The sequence below is a fragment of the Pimephales promelas genome, chromosome 3 (assembly GCF_988280905.1).
Source record: "Pimephales promelas chromosome 3, fPimPro1.hap1.1, whole genome shotgun sequence".
Classification (NCBI taxonomy): Eukaryota; Metazoa; Chordata; class Actinopteri; order Cypriniformes; family Leuciscidae; genus Pimephales; species Pimephales promelas.
The window spans coordinates 10,911,582-10,931,948 of NC_142771.1; the positions used below are offsets into that span (position 1 = coordinate 10,911,582).

Here is a 20,367-nt window from a genome sequence, read left to right on the forward strand (position 1 = left end):
CCGGAGCGCCTTATATATGGATCATCATCTTATACGGTAGGGGACGGTAATACTCCTAAGCGGTGAGCAGCCGGTAACAAGAAGTAGACGAATGAGAACGTCCTCGTCTCAGTTCTCGCGCATGCGCCCATAAGGAAGTAATGGAATAGTCGAATAAAGTCGTTATTTATGTTTTTTTCGCACAAAAAGTAGTCTCGTCGCTTGATAAAATTATAATTGAGCCGCTGTAGGCACATGGAATATTTAAACCTTTTCTTTAATGACTTTATGGGCCGTCAAGAGCCAGTCCCTTAGGCAGTCTATGTAGGACTGATCCAGCTCTCAGATTAAATCAAAAATATCTTTATTTGTGTTCCGAAGATGAACGAAGGTCTTACGGGGTTGGAACAGCATGGGGGTGAGTAATTAATGACTTAATTTTCATTTTTGGGTGAACTAACCCTTTAAACGATTCCAGACGATGAATAAGGGTCTTATCAAGCAAAACGATTGCTCATTTTAAAAAAAAATTAACAAAGTTTTAGTTTTATAAGCTCAAATGGTCGCCTTGCTCTGTTCTGTGATGCGCGTTTTGACTCCAGTTCGAACTCGTTCATCAAAATGAACGAATCCTTTCCCGAGTCAATTTGTTCGTTGAATGAACCAAATGACACGAAAAAAGACTCATTCATTTTGATGAACGAGTTCGAACAGGAGAGTCATGAACGTGCATCACAGAACAGAGCAAGGCGACCATTTGAGCTTATAAAACTGAAACTTTGTTAATTTTCTTTAAATGAGCAATCGTTTTGCTTGATAAGACCCTTATTCATCACCTGGAATCGTTTAAAGGCCTTTGAACAGTTTGAACTGAAACTGTCTTTTGGACCTTGAACCATTTGGTTGCCAGTAAATTACATTATATGGAGAAAATCCTGGAATGTTTTCATCAAAAACCTTAATTTCTTTTCGACTGAAGAAAGATTGACATGGATATTTTGGATGACATGGGGGTGAGTAAATTATCAGCAAAAGTTTTTTTGTTTTTGTTTTTTTAAAGTGAAATACTCCTTTAAACAGTTGTGCGCCACATTATTAAACAATCTCATTATGCCTAGTTGATTTCATCAAATGGTCCTCTGCTATGACAAAATACAGTTTTGCTTTTGATTATAAATATATTACCTTGAGTTCAGTCAAAACAGAATAGAGCGAATTTTGACACGTCATTGCCCCAGTCTACAGTGTCACATAATCTTTCAGAAATCATGATTTGATGCTCAAGAAACATTTGTGCCAATGTTGAAAACAGTTATGCTTAGGGTTGGGTATCGAGAATCGAGTATCGATTGGAACCGAGACTAACTTTTCGTTTTTCCCGGAATCGTTCAAAAGTTAAAGTTTCGATTCCTAGTTTCGATATTCACAGTCCGCCGAGCGGAAGAAGAAACCGCTGAACAACACCAATGAAGAAGCGTCTACCGGAAATGTTGGCATAACCACGCGAGTCGAACATGAGTAGCTTACGTCGGCGGTCCAAAGTGTGGCTTCACTTTTCTAAAAATAACGAAATCTCGGCAAAATGCAAAATTTGTGTATTTTTACAGAAGGAGTATTTCCTTCAGAAATGATTATTTTCTTCAGAAAGGCCGTTGGTTAGCTTAACTTTTTTGACCCTGCCTCTTAAAAGAATCGGAAACGAGAATCGCTAGGAACCGGAATCGAAACAAGGAATCGGAATCAGAATCGTTCAAATTCAAACGATACCCAACCCTAGTTATGCTGCTTACTATTTTTTGTGGAAAGTGTAGAAAGATCAAAAAACAGCATTTACTTGAAATAAAAATGGTTTGTAACATTATGAATGTATTTACTGTCAGTTTTGATCAATTTGAAGCATCTTTGCACTGCAGAATAGGCTTACTCTTAAAAAATAAAAAAATAAATAAATAAAAAATCTTACTGACCTTCCCTTAGCAACTTATGAATATATATGTATACAGACTGTATAAATATATAGCAGGAATTAAAACTGAAGTGTGCTTTTCCCCGCATTGTTAAGTTGGTGACGTGCCTATTGTCCCAATAGTTTATTACCTATAACTTACACCAGCATTTTTATCACTAAATTATATCATGTGGCTAACGACAATCCTACAGGAAAATGACCAAAAAAAATATTTCCCAAGGCATGTTTCTCAATGTTCTTCTGACGTCAAAAAGGAAATAAAACTGGCAAATCTTTTAATTATTCTTTGAAGACAAGAGCGATTCATATGATTCACAACAGGAAGGAAGCGGCCAGTTAATATTTATCTTCCCTAAAGGAAGACATCAAGTTACAATAGGTAACATAATAATGTTAAACACGTGCACTTTGTGCATTATGCTTGAGTGATGTGATGTCAGTGTAATGAAAAAATGAAAACCTGTAAGTGATGCATCTTTCAGATGTCTGAATGCAACACCCCACAGAGGCCTTGCTTTGTGCCAGGACATTGCTGGGATGTTGAGAAATACAGTCCTATAATCACTGAAGATGAGGATTTGCATGTATTCCCGTCAATGAACTGTGTGATCCCTCCCTGCAACCCCCTCCATAAAGCATTATCATTAACTAAAACTAAGATATTAAGGAGAACCTTTTAATTTCTTAAAATAAAAGAACCATTAAATTAAATTAAAAAAATAAAAATAAAAAACAAGCAATTTTTAAAAAAAAATATATATAGCTCTAGCTGTAACTCTATTTTGTAGTTATTTCATAAATACATCATATTTGCCTTTAATTGCCCTTACCATATGTCTCTATGAAGAAATACCAAAAACTCCCAAACACATTTAGGGGAAAAATGTAATTGATGTTCAACAAATAAAAAACAGGTATCGCTTTCTTCAAAAGCACTTCGCCTGTTAATGATATGATACTGATGGCTGTGCTGTGTTTGACAGAAACCTGGCTAAAACAAGACGATTACATTACTTTAAATGTGTCCATTTATAAAACATGAGGCTGGTCTGAAAGTCAAAGGGGAGGTGTTGCTGTGATAGATTAAACATGAACTGTTGTAATAAGTAGTTGCATTCTTTATTCGTTATATTTTCTGAACTACATGCATTTTATCATCATCAACTTTTAACTATAAATGTTCATCTATCTATATAATAAAGTACACAACCAAACGATGAAAAAGATCTTGTAATTAAGACTGTAACATTTACTTACCTGTCGAGAAGAAAGCAGGACTTTGCAGGTTGTAATCTGCGGTCACGTTTTTGGACTTTTCTGGCGACGATGATTTGTAATAAGCTACAGCTTTTAAACTTGCCGGGCAGTGAGCCCCCGCTTCTGCAAGCCCCGTGACCAAGCGACACGGTTGACTGCTTTTTTTCTTTGCATGATTGTGTTTATGGGGTGCAATATAACATGTATTTTTCGTTTTTAAAAAGTCTTATTTTTCATAAACTTCACGTTTATTGTCAGCCGCGCTCTCCTCTGTCCTGGAACGAGCGGTTGACTTCCTGAGTCTATGAAACCACCCCCTCAGAAACACGTAGTGGGCTCAGATTGGTTAGTTTGGACCGGTGTGTTGTGATTGGCTAAACTGTCGCTTACATTGTCCGGAAAGTTAACGCCCATTACCTTTACGGGCGAAATGGGAACGTCATGAGCTCCGGTCCAGATGTAAATTTACTTTACAAGAGCCGTGTGTGGTGAGGTTCTGTTTGACTCTCTTCATCGCGGCTTTCTCTGTCTGATTCTGGGTTATACTGTTACTGCAGTTCGACGCAATTTTTTTTTTATATTTATATTAAAAAAAAATTGCGTCGAACTGCAGTAACAGTATAACCCAGAATCAGACAGAGAAAGCCGCGATGAAGAGAGTCAAACAGAACCTCACCACACACGGCTCTTAATAAACGTTTCTGAATGATAATTTGCTTCATTTTCTAAATTTATACACGTTTAACACAATAGCATCTGACTGGCAACAATAGCAACTGACTGGCTACTAATGTCATACTCAAACAAGTTTTCAAAGGCAAGTTTACGTTCTTGATCAAATCGAAAATAACCTCATAAAACATACATACATGAAAAATACATTTACAACATTAGCATACAAAATTCAATTTGTCGTAGATACAAAATAGCATAACTGATATAGCCTAGTGGCAATAAAGCTAGCGCTGGCATTTGAAAAAACTAAAACACAAGGCAACGTCTGGAATTATATTACATGCAAATACCAGTGTTGTAGTCGAGACCACCTCACTCGAGTCCGAGTCGACACCGAGACCAGAGAGAGTCGAGTCCGAGTCAAGACCGAGTCCATAGAGAGTCGAGTCCGAGACCAGAGACGGTCGAGTCCGAGTCGAGACCGAGACCAGTGAGGGTTGATTACCTAATTTACTTTTATTTACTTAGAGAAATCCTTTTTTTTTTTTTACTGAATTTACTTTTAAAAAATATGATCAGTTTAGGGTAAAAAGGCCACAGTAGGTGGTGTTAAAAGTAATTTTATTGTCATGCGCAGTTGCGCACTAGAAAATCACCAATCACTGGGCGTGTCAATCAATTTAAAGAAATATTTTATTAACATACATTAATAATCATGAAAAATATTTTTAATTGAACTCGAGTGGAGTCGGGAATAATTCCGAGTCCTAAAAAAAAAAATGTTCGAGTACGAGTCAATTCCGAGTCCAACTGGACACGAGTCCATGACAAGACCAAGACCATTAAAATATGGTCTCGAGACCGAGTCCGAGACGAGTCTGAGTCTCGAGTACTACAACACTGGCAAATACATTTAAAATGGTTAAGTCTTAGCCTACTTACAGGTTGTGGCCCAACAACTGCTGCCTCTGGTTTTAAAGTTGGAACAGCTTCATGTTTCTGTAACAGTTTCTTGTTGAATACGGTGTTGAACTCGTGGAGATTCTGGAAGCTGTCTTGTAAAATGCGCAGCACAGTGAGCTAGATTACGATCGTCATTTTCAGGAACAAAATCAAACATAAATTGTATCCATTGTTGACGAAGTACAGCGTCCGTGGGAAGTTCGAAGACATAAGACCTGACAGCTGCGTGAACAACACACTCGACGAGCTGCTGGAGCTGCTGAAATATGCTTTTCTGCTTATTCCGGAGGGAGTGGTTAATGCAAATGTGTGGGTTAGTGATGTACCATAACCCAGCTGTAGTCCTAATCCAGTCGTTTTTGTAGGCATTACACTTCCTGATTTTTTTAAAAGACGATATCTCTGCTTACACTGAACTTTCAGCGCTGCAACTTTGCAGATACTGTTCATGCACCAACAGCAACATTACACACTATTTAAAATGAAAAAAGTGAAATCGCAGTCAACCCCCCATGGTGAGCGGGCGACTTCTGGCGACAAGCGTTAATTCGATGAGCAAAATAATGCCTGATCAACGTTGTTTCGATGTCATGTTTCCACGTTGATTCAATGTCAGTTTGCTATCTGGGTTACTAGATCAATGATCGATCAATCAACAAATTAAACTCACTCATACTGGCACAAATTACAAAAACGTCATTCGAATTTGACAAATGATCAATTTTCTTTATCCCTAATAATCAACAGGGGGAATTGTAAAATGAACTGCAGCAGTGCTAAACGTGCATCATAAAATTAATACACTCGAACTAGCCTATAACGTTAAATATGAATTAAACTCACTGAGACTGTCGACAGTTTCTATTCCGTGCATCATTTTATTATCCATGTATGTGGTTACAGTCAAATCAATCGTCCTCGGACTCGTACTCTTTCTTACTGTCTTGCCTGCACGAGATGGTGACGTGAGCTCCAAAGTCTTCTTTCCTAATGGTTGTCGCTCGCGAAAAATTGCTTCTCATTTGCATAAAGTTGAAAATTCTCAACTTTTGTCGCTTGTTTCTTGTCGCATGACACACCCACATTCTGTCGCCAACGGTCACTGTCGTGTCACAGGATGTCGCCAGCACTCCATTGAAATGAATGGGATCTTGTCGCTTTGTCGCTGTGAGTTGCTGGCTCTCCGCTTCTATGGGTGACGTCATGCGACTTTAACGCGCCCGCAAAGCATACCGGGAAAAATTCATTTGGAAAAATGCTGCGCGTCAAAAAGCTGTCCGATGCCCATCTTTATGCAAATGAAGTCCGTTGAACGCACCGCGACTATCCAATAGAAGTAGAGCATATGGAGACAGAGGGAAGTCTCTCGCAGGTCCTCTGTTCTAGACTGGCCGCTGGCTCAAAACCTCGCCCATAGCGGTAAATTTGAGGAACGCCCATCAAAGTACAAATGTGGGGAGGCGTCGCGACAACACGCACTTGTCCGACACGACGGCCGCGTGTTGTCCTGACGCCTTCCCACATTTGTACTCGCCCCACACTTACACAGTAACATAATGAGGGTCTCTAAATGTAAAACGAAGCATTGAGAACTTTGTAAGTGTACAGACTGTTTAATAAGAAGATACTTTATAAAGCCAATCCACTTCGTGTATACCCAAGCAGGAGAAAACAGTCTTGACAAGTCGAACCACGAACACTGTTCATATAGTTCAGTGAACTTCATACAGTTCAGCTCACTTGGCACGTCGTTTGTGATTCGACTTATCGAGACTGTTTTCCAAAGACAGCTCCTGCCGTGTATAAACGAAGTGGACTTCATAAGTTCTTATTAAATGGTCTGTACACCTACAAAGTTCTTAATGCTTCATTTTGCATGTAGGGACCCTTATCATGTGACTGTTAGTGTGGGGTTATTTTAAGCCTTGTTAGTGGTATTAACTAAAGCGATTTCTTTTTACTTATTAAATGCCCTCATACTAGCATTATAAGGTAAACAGTTTTTAGAGATTAAACTCTTTACATTTGATTATGAAAACAGATCTTAGAGAACGGTTAACTAGGTACCAAAGTTTTATTAGACCAAAGGTTCTTTTTGCGCCAGAGTTCTCCTTTAAACGTGCCAAATTAATGAAACTTCAGGCAAATGAATTGATTTCCATTTTTTTATTTTTTATTTTTTTTTTAACAGGGAAACCACTGGTTTAAAAAAAAAAAAAAAAAAAAAACCGTTAACTGCATGCATGGCTTTCTTTATGGCCAGGAGGACCCCCCTTAGAACCAGGACATTGGGCATTAGGGTGAGCTTGACAGTTTTCAGCACATACTGCAGGCTTTGCTGGTTCGGCCGCAGGCTTCACTACAGGCTCTGGTTGACTCCCCTTAGCGCCAGAACATTGGGCATCAGGGTGAGTTTGAGATTTTTCAGCACATACTGCAGGCTTTGCTGGTTCGGCCACAGGCTTCACTGGTGGCTTTGCTGGTTCAGCTGCAGGCTTCACTACAGGCTCTGGTTGACTCCCCTTAGGGCCAGGACATTGGGCATCAGGGTGAGTTCTGTGAGAGTTTTCAGCACATACTGAAGGCTTTGCTGGTTCAGCTGGAGGCATCACTACAGGCTCTGGTTGACTCCCCTTAGGGCCAGGACATTGGGCATCAGGGTGAGTTTGACAGTTTTCAGCACATACTGCAGGCTTTGCTGGTTCAGCCGCAGGCTTCACTGGTGGCTTTGCTGGTTCAGCCGCAGGCTTCACTACAGGCTCTGGTTGACTCCCCTTAGGGCCAGGACATTGGGCATCAGGGTGAGTTCTGTGAGAGTTTTCAGCACATACTGCAGGCTTTGCTGGTTCAGCCGCAGGCTTCCCTGGTGGCTTTGCTGGTTCAGCCGCAGGCTTCACTACAGGCTCTGGTTGACTCCCCTTAGGGCCAGGACATTGGGCATCAGGGTGAGTTCTGTGAGAGTTTTCAGCACATACTGCAGGCTTTGCTGGTTCGGCCACAGACTTCACTGGAGGCTTTGCTGGTTCAGCCACAGAGATACAGACAAAGAACAAAATGAATGTGACTTTCAGCATTCAGTGTTATGGAAAAAAAATGTGGTCAAAGATCAGAACAGGTTTTACAATCAAATACTAGTTCAGTCTTTCTACTTTATAGCTTCACATTTAGTTAACATTGTCCTCCAGAGCAGTCTTGATCACAACTGCATCCTCCATGGCACGACTGTCAACTGTAACAGACTCTACAGGAGTGTTGTAATGTTTACAACCTACCCCACTACTGGTAAGGTGTGTTATAGAAGCACAATGCAGATAGAAGATAAACAGTTAATAAGTTGTTCATAAGTTTCCTTTTACAACGAATTGTATGCTACTCTACATCATATTTTGTAAGGCACTTATTTATGCATTTCTTCAGGCTGTGTAAAGAAGCTAAAAGATTTTCTTACCTATGACTCCAGCGTGGTTTGTGCTGAAACATGCAAACAGACACAATAAGACAACACCTAATGAGCAGTACACTCGAGCTGTCATCCTCTCAACCTGCGATCTCACAACAATCAACTCTGCTAGAAGAAGATGCACTGAATTAGTCAGCCGGGGGGACAATGAAACTCACAAACCTACACTGAAAAGAGATGTGCTGCTGAATCCCTTAAGATAAATTGCTGTCTAAAGATTTTATAGATCCAAGGAAGTCCGGGTAACTCCAACCCTGATGAAACTCACCTGTGTGTATCTTTCTAGAAGCCTAATCTAGAACACCTTGATTAGCTTGTTCAGGTGTGTTTGATTAGGTTTGGAGGAGTGGCGCTCTGGAGTGAAAAAAGCGCAGGCAAGCCGGACAGATCTCATTTCTCGCAGTGGGTCTGACACGTGTGAGATCAAAGACTGAAATCGGATTCAGGCTCGTGCACAGTGTTGCTAATAACCTGGATGTAATTTAAGTTCTGTTGCTTTTATATGAAAATAAATATAATGAACAAGAAACCCAAAGTACTTGTTATTTAATTACATTCCAAATATGTGTTTATCAATCATTTTTTCTTTAATACAGACATGTGTTTTTTATATATTGTTTTAATAAAAATGACATCACATAATAACTCATATCGCACTGTCAGACAGTTTATTCAATCATAACATATGTATACACATAAAACATGATATCAGAGTTTTAAAATCAAACATTTTAAAAAACAAAAATACATCACAGTTGTTTAAACCATAGACTGTATATACAGGAACGAACTGTATATACATATCCTATATTGGATATCAACATCTAATAGTCGCGGCAGCAGCTTCCGGTTGGTAGTCCAAGACATTGTTGTCTATCTGTCCTTCCAGGATTCTTCCCACCGAAGTCTCGCTTTCAAAATGGCAGCTGCATGAAATCAGCGTATAGTGGCAAAATGTCCCAACGATCCCCGCTTACCACTCACAAGCCCCACGCCCCCGTCCCACAAACCCACTGTTTGCCCGATTACCTACTATTGTGGCCAAATGTCCCGTCGACCTCCGCTGACCACTCACAAGCCAAACGCCCCATCCCACGAACCCACTATTTGCCCGATTACCCACTATAGTGGCCAAATGTCCTGTTGAACCATGCAGAGCTTTCAGATTGTAAAAAATGCAGATACATTTAGATATAGTTCAAACTCTTTCCCTTAAAATCGAACTCTTCTCCATACAATTAAATTATGTGTATTGAAATCTAGGGTTTGTGTGCCTGGTATGACCTCATGTGATTCCATTACGGTACAATGTTGCCTCTAGGCAACTTGCAGTTTTTTGCAATTCCCTATGATACATTTGATGATATATAAATATAATGTTTTTGAAAATACTTCTTTACTTGCCAATGAACGCGACTACAATTGTTTGTAGGTGATTATCTGGACAGAAATTAGTGAAAAATGCCCTTTTCAGTAGAGAAAATATGGAGCAATGTGACGTGCAGAAATGAACACAATGGACCCCTCTGGGTCATGTTACCACTCTTTTGCATTTTCATTGGTTAGTATTTGAGTTCCCCTCCCCTTAGAGAGCATTGACCAATAAAATTGTACTCATTTTTATAAAAAAAAAAAAAAAGCTAAGACCGTTGCCTGGAGGCAACACCGTACCATACAGGGTTAATTATTGTGAAGCACTTTGGCTAACAGCTGTTGCATTACACGTGCTAAATAAGTGAGACTTTTCAGGCAAATTAATCGATTTCCATTTTTTATTTGTTAAAGATAAAACAATGGAAAAATGAACACTTAACTGCATGCTTGGCTTTCTTTATGGCCAGGAGGACCCCCCTTAGAACCAGGACATTGGGCATTAGGGTGAGTTTGACAGTTTTCAGCACATACTGCAGGCTTTGCTGGTTCGGCCACAGGCGTCACTGGAGGCTCTGGGGGACCCCCCTTAGGGCCAGGACATTGGGCATCAGGGTGAGTGTTTTGACAGTTTTCAGCACATACTACAGGCTTTGCTGGTTCGGCCGCAGGCTTCTCTGGTTGGGACGCAGGCATCACTACAGGCTCTGGAGGACCCCCCTTAGGGCCAGGACATTGGGCATTAGGGTGAGTTTGACACTTTTCAGCACAGACTGCAGGCTTTGCTGGTTCAGCCGCAGGCTTCCCTGGTTGGGACGCAGGCATCACTACAGGCTCTGGAGGACCCCCCTTAGGGCCAGGACATTGGGCATTAGGGTGAGTCTTTTGACAGTTTTCAGCACAAACTGCAGGCTTTGCTGGTTCGGCCACAGGCTTCACTACAGGCTCTGGAGGACCCCCCTTAGGGCCAGGACATTGGGCATTAGGGCGAGTTTGACCGGTTTCAGCACATACTGCAGGCTTTGCTGGTTCAGCTGCAGGCATCACTACAGGCTCTGGAGGACCGCTCTTAGGGCCAGAACATTCGGCATCAGGGTGAGTCTTTTGACAGTTTTCAGTACAAACTGCAGGCTTTGCCAGTTCAGCTTTAGTTAGTCCGTTTAGTAACATTTAGCACGATGTACAGCAAAAAAACAAAAAAAAAAACCTCAAAGCATGAACAGTAACTTTTACTTACAGAAAGCATTGTATTTTAAATATTATTCATCTGTTAAATTTGTAAAGCAAAACTGTGCTATCGGCTCAATACTTTTGACACACAACAATAAAATAAAGACGATCTGATGTAACGAGAAAGCCCACTAATAGATTAAAATATATAAATACCTGTATTTTGAGCCATACACTGACATCCACATCCATTGCTGCCACATTTCCCATGGTTGGGACAGTCACGGTCACAGGAACACATCTCAGCACAATTCCCTCCACCAGATTTCGTGCTTGGACTCGGTCCCGGCTTTGCTGTGATGAAGACACAGAACAGAAACATACAGTAACTGAGACTTTCAGCATTCAGTCTTATGAAAAAAAAAGTGGTCAAAGATCAGAACAGGTTTCACTTTATAGCTTCACATTTAGTTAACATTGCCCTACAGAGAAGTCTCAATCACAAGTACATCCTCCATGGCACGACCGTCAGCTTTACCAGACACTACAGGAGTGTTGTAATATTTTCAGCATTTGTAAGTCAGGTGTTTTGCAATGTGTATCTCAAAATTGAAAATATTTGTATATTTATCGGCTTCATATCAAGTAGAAATACTATTTAGAACTAAATGGTCAATTAGTGTCAAGACACGAGTGCCGTTACAACCTGCCCTGTGTTTAACACAACCTGAGGTGTGTTCAAAAGCACAATGCAGATCAAGATATCCAGTTAATAAGTTGTTCATAAATTTCCTTTTACAACTAATTGAACTGTACACCATATTTTGTAAGGCACTTATTTATGCATTTCTTCAGGCTGTGTAAAGAAGCTAAAAGATTTTCTTACCTATGACTCCAGCGTGGTTTGTGCTGAAACATGCAAACAGACACAATAAAACGACACTCAATGAGCAGTACACTCGAGCTGTCATCCTCTCGACCTGCAACCTCACAACAATCAACTCTGCTAGAAGAAGATGCACCAAATTAGTCAGCCGGGGGGACAATGAAGCTCACAAACCTACACTGAAAAGAGATGTGCTGCTGAATCCCTTAAGATAAATTGCTGTCTAAAGATTTTATAGATCCAAGGAAGTCTGGGTAACTCCAACCCTGATGAAACTCACCTGTGTGTATCTTTCTAGAAGCCTAATCTAGAACACCTTGATTAGCTTGTTCAGGTGTGTTTGATTAGGTTTGGAGGAGTGGCGCTCTGGAGTGAAAAAAGCGCAGGCAAGCCGGACAGATCTCATTTCTCGCAGTGGGTCTGACACGTGTGAGACCAAAGACTGAAATCGGGATTCAGGCTCGTGCACAGTGTTGCTAATAAACTGGATGTAATTTAAGTTGCTTTTTATATGAATTAAATATAATGAACAAGAAACTCAAAGTACTTGTTATTGAATTACACTCCAAATATGTGTTTATCAATCATTTTTTTCTTTAATACAGACATGTGTTTTTTATATATTGTTTTAATAAAAATGACATCACATAATAACCCCTATCGCACTGTCAGAGAGTTTATTCAATCATAGCATATGTATACACATAAAACATGATATCAGAGTTTTAAAATCAAACATTTTAAAAGACAACAATACATCACGGTTGTTTAAACCAATGAGCATTAAGCTGTGTCGACAGCAAGTGGTTTCCCATCATGCTTTTGATCAGCGCAGTCGGTGGAGAGCAACTCTGCCCTATAAAGGCAAAAGACCTTAAAGATGAAACTGAACTGAAAAAAAAATAATAGACGTCGAAAACGTGTTTTTTATGGCAATTAAAAGTAAATGACACTAAAATTTTTAATGAAAAAATATGAACATATAGCTTTTAATCAGCAACACAAAAATTGCACTTGTTATTAGTATAAGAGTGCTGGCAATTTCGATGACGTCACTGGCATGGTAGGACCCGCGGAGGTGTATAGACAACAGCTGCAGGTCATACACAGACGAAAATGAGCACTTTTAACAGCATGGGTTACACATTTGAGCTGTGAAGGACAGGCCAGTAGTATCTGACTGCCACCACATGGAGGCCCAACAAACTGACATTAAATCAACGTGGAAACATGACATCGAAACAACGTTGATCTGGCATTGTTTTGCTCATCGAATTAACGTTGAACCAACATTAGACGCTACATTCTTCAAAACTAACTGAAAATCAACTTGAAATCAACATCGTTTCAACGTTAGGAAAGCAAACCAATTGCGTCGATTTTCAGTTAGTTTTGAAGAACGGCGCGTCCGACGTTGGTTCAACGTTAATTCGATGAGCAAAACAATGCCAGATCAACGTTGTTTCTATGTCATGAGAAACGTCTTTTCTGTGTTCTACATTGGTTTCAGCTGTCTGCCCTATAATTGTGCGTGTACTTGGCTCATCCCGCGGATTTATTCCGGACGCTGTGTTTTGTATGGATGCTTTTAACAGATGTTGTATGCACAAGCCCTTCTTGCTTCATTATGTTGTATACACCAATTTTGTATACACGTTGGGTCAGCTTATTCGTGGATCCTCAGGTGGCTGTAGAGGCCGATCCTTGATCCACAGATTCTGCTGCAGTGTTGGCATTGAAAGGTTGAGGGGTTGTGCTGTGTTTGAGCCTTTCTCTGTTTGTCTTTGCAGTGCTTCCGCTTTGCATCTGCGGCACGGCGAAGTTCTGTTTCGTGGTGTGCTGCACCTTAAAGCACTGCCTATCTCCAATAGGACCTGTTAAATGCTAGATTCTCCCAGTCGCCAGATATGATGTTAAACTTTTTCAGGTTGGTCTTAATATTGTCCTTAAAGCGTTTCTTTGGCACAGCAGGGGCTTGCTGTCCTTCCTTTAGCTGGGAGTACAGGATCTGCTTTGGGAGACGGTTGTTGGGCATGCGGATGACATGTCCTGTCCATCGGAGTTGGTGCTGCATTATACAGTAATGGTAGTGATGCTGGGCATATTTGTTTCTTCCAGAATACTGGAGTTTGTACGTTTGTCTTCCCAATTGATCCTCAAGATTTTCCTTAAGGCTCTTTGATGAAATAGTTCCAGTGCTCTCAGATGTCTGCTGTAGTTTGTCCAGGAATCAGCTCCATACAACAGAGTTGGGAGGATCACAGCTCTGTAAACCAGGACCTTGGTTTGAGCCCTCAGGTCTCGGTCATCAAAGACTCTTGTCCTGAGTTTGGCATAGACTCCGCTGGCACAGCTCAGGCGATGTTTAACTTCACAGTCTATATCAGCTTTGGAGGAGAGAATGCTGCCAAGGTAGGTGAAATGATCAACGTTTTCCAGAGAGGTGTTATCCACTTTGATAACTGGCTGTTGTGTTTGCTGTTTAGGTGGTGGTTGATACAGAACCTTAGTTTTCTTGGTGTTCAAGGCCAAACCCAGGGCTCTGTATGCATTGGCAAAGGCATTTAGAATGCCCTGGAGGTCTTCAGGGGAGTGTGCTGCAATGGCGTTATCATCGGCATTTTGCAGCTCTATGATGGTGGTACTCCTGACTTTACTTTTGGCTTTAAACCTGTTGAGATTGAAGAGCCTGCCGTCAGTCCTTTAAAGGATTGGGATCCCCTCTGGTAACTCTTGGCCAGTAAGGTGAAGTATGGCTGCAATGAAGATGGTGAATAAGGTGGGTGCAATGATACATCCCTGTTTTATCCCAGTTTCTACAGTAAATGACTCAGATTCAGAGCCACCGTTGAGCACTGTGGCTGACATGCCATCATGCAGTAGTCTTAGCACACGGATGTATTTAGCATGACATCCATATTTTGATAGTATGCTCCACAGTGCCTGCCGATCCACCGAGTTAAAGGCCTTTGTCAAATCTATAAAGGCCATGTACAGAGGCAGTCCTTGTTCCCGACACTTTTCTTGTAGTTGGCGAGCAGAAAAGATCATGTCAGTTGTTCCCCTAGATGACCGGAAACCACACTGTGATTCAGGGAGTATCTGCTCAGATAATGGTTGCAGGCAGTTGGCGAGGACACGAGCAAGAACTTTGTCTGTTGTTGACAAAAGCGAGATGCCTCTGTAGTTTCCACATTCAGCCTTGTCCCCTTTCTTGAATATGGGAACAATTTGGGCATCGCGGAGCTCTGTGGGGAGCTCTTCCCTTTCCCAGACCTTGATGAGTAGATGGTGGATGAGCTTTGGTCCTCCTTCCTTTAGAATCTCCACGGGGATCCCAGAAGGACCAGTAGCCAAATGGCCAAATGTCCCGTCAACCTCCATTGACCACTCACAAGCCATATGCCCCCGTCCCACAAACCCACTATTGTGGCCAAATGTCCCATCAACCCCCGATGACCAATCACAAGCCACGCCCTGTCCCAAGAACTCACTATTTGCCCAATTGCCCACTATATGCTGATTTCACACAGCCGTCATTTTGAAATGATTGCAGTGGGAAGAAAACCGAAAGTGTAGACTACATAAAAATGTACATACATTTCATTCATAGTTTAGACTATATACAGTGAAACTTATACATTTATAAATACATTTTTAAAAAATATATATTCAGAACATTAAAAAACATGAACACACTGCATTTACAAATCCTATATTGGATATTAACATCTAATAGTCACGGCAGCAGCTTCAGGTTGGTAGTCCAAGACATTGTTGTCTATCTGTACTTACAGGATTCTTCCCACCGGAGCCTCGCTTTCGATTTCAAAATGACAGCTGCGTGACATCAGCGTATAATGGCCAAATGTCCCGTCGACCCCCGCTGACCACTCCCAAGCCACATGTCCCAGTCCCACAAACCCACTATTTGCCCGATTACCCATTATATTGACCAAATGTCCTGTCGACCTCCGCTGACCACTCACAAGCCAAACGCCCCATCCCATGAACCCACTATTTCACCGATTACCCACTATAGTGGCCAAATGTCCCGTCGACCCCCGCAGACCACTCACAAGCCAAGCCCCCATTCCTCGAACACAATATTTGTCCGATTACCCACTATAGTGGCCAAATGTCCTGTTAACCATGCAGAGCTTTCAGATTGTAAAAAATGCAGATACATTTAGATAGTACAAACTCTTTCCCTTACAATCAAACTATGTGTATTGAAATCTAGGGTTTGTGTGCCTGGTATGACCTCATGTGATTCCATTACGGTACAACGTTGCCTCTAGGCAACTTGCAGTTTTTTGCAATTCCCTATGATACATTTGATATACAAAAATAATGTTTTTGAAAATACTTCTTTACTTGCCAATGAACGCGACTACGATTGTTTGTAGGTGATTATCTGGACAGAAATTAGTGAAAAATGCCCTTTTCAGTAGAGAAAATATGGAGCAATGTGACATGTGCAGAAATGAACACAATGGACCCCTCTGGGTCATGTTACCACTCTTTTGCATTTTCATTGGTTAGTATTTGAGTTCCCCTCCCCTTAGAGAGCATTGACCAATAAAATTGTATTCATTTTTATTAAAAAAAAACAAAACAAAAAACTAAGACCGTTGCCTGGAGGCAACACCGTACCATAGAGGGTTAATTATTGTGAAGCACTTTGGCTAACAGCTGTTGCATTACACGTGCTAAATAAGTGAGACTTTTCAGGCAAATTAATCGATTTCCATTTTTTATTTGTTAAAGATAAAACAATGGAAAAATGAACACTTAACTGCATGCTTGGCTTTCTTTATGGCCAGGAGGACCCCCCTTAGAACCAGGACATTGGGCATTAGGGTGAGTTTGACAGTTTTCAGAACATACTGCAGGCTTTGCTGGTTCAGCCACAGGCTTCACTATAGGTTCTGGGGGACCCCCCTTAGGGCCAGGACATTGGGCATTAGGGTGAGTTTGACCATTTTCAGCACATACTACAGGCTTTGCTGGTTCGGCCACAGGCTTCACTTGAGGCTTTGCTGGTTCGGCCACAGGCTTCACTACAGGTTCTGGGGGACCCCCCTTAGGGCCAGGACATTGGGCATTAGGGTGAGTTTGACAGTTTTCAGCACATACTGCAGGCTTTGCTGGTTCAGCCGCAGGCTTCCCTGGTTGGGACGCAGGCATCACTACAGGCTCTGGAGGACCCCCCTTAGAGCCAGGACATTGGGTATCAGGGTGAGTCTTTTGACAGTTTTCAGCACATACTGCAGGCTTTGCTGGTTCGGCCGCAGGCTTCACTACAGGTTCTGGGGGACCCCCCTTACAACCAGGACATTGGGCATCAGGGTGAGTCTTTTGACAGTTTTCAGCACATACTGCAGGCTTTGCTGGTTCGGCCGCAGGCTTCACTAAAGGCTTTGCTGGTTCGGCCACAGGCTTCACTACAGGTTCTGGGGGACCCCCCTTACAACCAGGACATTGGGCATCAGGGTGAGTCTTTTGACAGTTTTCAGCACATACTGCAGGCTTTGCTGGTTCGGCCGCAGGCTTCACTAAAGGCTTTGCTGGTTCAGCCGCAGGCATCACTACAGGCTCTGGAGGACCCCCCTTAGGGCCAGGACATTCGGCATCAGGGTGAGTTTGACAGTTTTCAGCACATACTGCAGGCTTTGCTGGGTCGGCCGCAGGCTTCACTAAAGGCTTTGCTGGTTCGGCCACAGGCTTCACTACAGGTTCTGGGGGACCCCCCTTACAACCAGGACATTGGGCATCAGGGTGAGTCTTTTGACAGTTTTCAGCACAAACTGCAGGCTTTTCTGGTTCGGCCACAGGCTTCACTGGAGGCTTTGCTGGTTCGGCCACAGGCTTATCTACAGGTTCTGGGGGACCCCCCTTACAACCAGGACATTGGGCATCAGGGTGAGTCTTTTGACAGTTTTCAGCACATACTGCAGGCTTTGCTGGTTCGGCCGCAGGCTTCACTAAAGGCTTTGCTGGTTCAGCCGCAGGCATCACTACAGGCTCTGGAGGACCCCCCTTAGGGCCAGGACATTCGGCATTAGGGTGAGTTTGACAGTTTTCAGCACATACTGCAGGCTTTGCTGGTTCGGCCGCAGGGTTCTCTGGTTGGGACGCAGGAATCACTACAGGCTCTGGAGGACCCCCCTTAGGGCCAGGACATTGGGCATTAGGATGAGTTTGACAGTTTTCAGAACATACTGCAGGCTTTGCTGGTTCAGCCACAGGCTTCACTGGAGGCTTTGCTGGTTCGGCCACAAGCTTCACTGGAGGCTTTGCTGGTTCGGCCACAGGCTTCACTACAGGCTCTGGAGGACCGCTCTTAGGGCCAGGACATTGGGCATCAGGGTGAGTCTTTTGACAGTTTTCAGTACAAACTGCAGGCTTTGCCAGTTCAGCTGCAGACTTCACTGCATAGATTCAGATAGTCAGTTTTAATTAGTCCGTTTAGCAACATTTAGCCCGATGTACAGAAAAAAAAAAAAAAAACCCTCAATGCATGAACAGTAACTTTTACTTACAGAAAGCATTGTATTTTAAATATTATTCATCTGTTAAATTTGTAAAGCAAAACTGTGCTATCGGCTCAATACTTTTGACACACAACAATAAAATAAAGACGATCTGATATAACGAGAAAGCCCACTAATAGATTAAAATATATAAATACCTGTATTTTGAGCCATACACTGACATCCACATCCATTGCTGCCACATTTCCTATGGTTGGGACAGTCACGGTCACAGGAACACATCTCAGCACAATTCCCTCCACCAGATTTCGTGCTTGGACTCGGTCCCGGCTTTGCTGTGATGAAGACACAGAACAGAAACATACAGTAACTGAGACTTTCAGCATTCAGTCTTATGAAAAAAAAGTGGTCAAAGATCAGAACAGGTTTTACTTTATAGCTTCACATTTAGTTAACATTGTCCTACAAAGCAGTCTCAATCACAAGTACATCCTCCATGGCACGACAGTCAGCTTTACCAGACACTACAGGAGTGTTGTAATATTTTCAGCATTTGTAAGTCAGGTGTTTTGCAATGTGTCTCAAAATTGAAAATATTCGTATATTTATCGGCTTCAAATCAAGTAGAAATACCATTTAGAACTAAATGGTCAATTAGGGTCAAGACACGGAGTGCCGTTACAACCTGCCCTGTGTTTAACACAACCTGAGGTGTGTTCAAAAGCACAATGCAGATCAAGATATCCAGTTAATAAGTTGTTCATAAATTTCCTTTTACAACTAATTGAACTGTACACCATATTTTGTAAGGCACTTATTTATGCATTTCTTCAGGCTGTGTAAAGAAGCTAAAAGATTTTCTTACCTATGACTCCAGCGTGGTTTGTGCTGAAACATGCAAACAGACACAATAAAACGACACTCAATGAGCAGTACACTCGAGCTGTCATCCTCTCGACCTGCAACCTCACAACAATCAACTCTGCTAGAAGAAGATGCACCAAATTAGTCAGCCGGGGGGACAATGAAGCTCACAAACCTACACTGAAAAGAGATCCGAATCCCTTAAGATAAATTGCTGTCTAAAGATTTTATAGATCCAAGGAAGTCTGGGTAACTCCAACCCTGATGAAACTCACCTGTGTGTATCTTTCTAGAAGCCTAATCTAGAACACCTTGATTAGCTTGTTCAGGTGTGTTTGATTAGGTTTGGAGGAGTGGCGCTCTGGAGTGAAAAAAGCACAGGCAAGCCGGACAGATCTCTTTTCTCGCAGTGGGTCTGACACGTGTGAGATCAAAGACTGAAATCGGGATTCAGGCTCGTGCACAGTGTTGCTAATAACCTGGATGTAATTTAAGTTCTGTTGCTTTTTATATGAAAATAAATATAATGAACAAGAAACTCAAAGTACTTGTTATTGAAATACATTCCAAATATGTGTTTATCAATCATTTTTTTCTTTAATACAGACATGTGTTTTTTATATATTGTAAAATGACATCACATAATAACCCATATCACACTGTCAGAGTGTTTATTCACTTATAACATATGTATACACATAAAACATATCAGAGTTTTAAAATCAAACATTTTAAAAGACAACAATACATCACGGTTGTTTAAACCAATGAGCAAGTGGTTTCCCATCATGCTTTTGATCAGCGCAGTCGGTGGAGAGCAACTCTGCCCTATAAAGGCAAAAGACCTTAAAGATGAACTGAACTGAAAAAAAAAAAATAATAGATGTCGAAAACGTGTTTTTTTTTATGGCAATTAAAAGTAAATGACACTAAAATTTTTAATAAAAAAAAAAATGAACATATAGCTTTTAATCAGCAACACAAAAATTGCACTTGTTAGTATAAGAGTGCTGGCAATTTCGATGACGTCACTGGCATGGTAGGACCTGCGGAGGTATAGACAACAGCTGCAGGTCATACACAGACGAAAATGAGCACTTTTAACAGCATGGGTTACACCTTTGAGCCTGTGAGGGACAGGCCAGTAGTATCTGACTGCCACCACATGGAGGCCCAACAAACTGACATTGAATCAACGTGGAAACATGACATCGAAACAATGTTGATCTGGCATTGTTTTGCTCATCGAATTAACATTGAACCAACGTTAGATGTG

At 41.6% G+C, this 20,367-nt stretch overlaps 3 protein-coding genes across 3 annotated transcripts; all 3 read right to left on the reverse strand.

Moving 5' to 3' along the window:
* Positions 1–6,994: 6,994 nt before the first annotated feature.
* Positions 6,995–8,548, reverse strand: LOC120481573 (uncharacterized). The gene is made up of 2 exons (XM_089128210.1): positions 8,292–8,548; positions 6,995–7,862 (listed from the first exon to the last, which is right to left on the reverse strand). The coding sequence occupies exons 1-2, from the start codon at positions 8,374–8,376 to the stop codon at positions 7,075–7,077; spliced, it is 873 nt and encodes a 290-aa protein (XP_088984336.1). The 5' UTR covers positions 8,377–8,548; the 3' UTR covers positions 6,995–7,074.
* Positions 8,549–10,057: 1,509 nt separating this feature from the next.
* Positions 10,058–12,007, reverse strand: LOC120481572 (uncharacterized). The gene is made up of 3 exons (XM_089128209.1): positions 11,731–12,007; positions 11,061–11,198; positions 10,058–10,819 (listed from the first exon to the last, which is right to left on the reverse strand). The coding sequence occupies exons 1-3, from the start codon at positions 11,813–11,815 to the stop codon at positions 10,113–10,115; spliced, it is 930 nt and encodes a 309-aa protein (XP_088984335.1). The 5' UTR covers positions 11,816–12,007; the 3' UTR covers positions 10,058–10,112.
* Positions 12,008–16,469: 4,462 nt separating this feature from the next.
* Positions 16,470–19,305, reverse strand: LOC148981977 (uncharacterized). Its single transcript, XM_089128211.1, has 3 exons — positions 19,093–19,305; positions 18,425–18,562; positions 16,470–18,164 (listed from the first exon to the last, which is right to left on the reverse strand). The coding sequence occupies exons 1-3, from the start codon at positions 19,175–19,177 to the stop codon at positions 16,525–16,527; spliced, it is 1,863 nt and encodes a 620-aa protein (XP_088984337.1). The 5' UTR covers positions 19,178–19,305; the 3' UTR covers positions 16,470–16,524.
* Positions 19,306–20,367: the final 1,062 nt, after the last annotated feature.

Bases quoted from the DNA above. Each gene is read 5' to 3' on its own strand.
- LOC120481573 (XM_089128210.1), bottom strand. From the start codon at position 8,376: ATGACAGCTCGAGTGTACTGCTCATTAGGTGTTGTCTTATTGTGTCTG. The intron at 7,863-8,291 runs GTAAGAAAATCT...TGGCTGAACCAG, and splicing joins AAACCACGCTGGAGTCATAG to CAAAGCCTCCAGTGAAGTCT.
- LOC120481572 (XM_089128209.1), bottom strand. From the start codon at position 11,815: ATGACAGCTCGAGTGTACTGCTCATTGAGTGTCGTTTTATTGTGTCTG. The intron at 11,199-11,730 runs GTAAGAAAATCT...TCTTCATCACAG, and splicing joins AAACCACGCTGGAGTCATAG to CAAAGCCGGGACCGAGTCCA. The intron at 10,820-11,060 runs GTATTTATATAT...GACTAACTAAAG, and splicing joins GTGTATGGCTCAAAATACAG to CTGAACTGGCAAAGCCTGCA.
- LOC148981977 (XM_089128211.1), bottom strand. From the start codon at position 19,177: ATGACAGCTCGAGTGTACTGCTCATTGAGTGTCGTTTTATTGTGTCTG. The intron at 18,563-19,092 runs GTAAGAAAATCT...TCTTCATCACAG, and splicing joins AAACCACGCTGGAGTCATAG to CAAAGCCGGGACCGAGTCCA. The intron at 18,165-18,424 runs GTATTTATATAT...GAATCTATGCAG, and splicing joins GTGTATGGCTCAAAATACAG to TGAAGTCTGCAGCTGAACTG.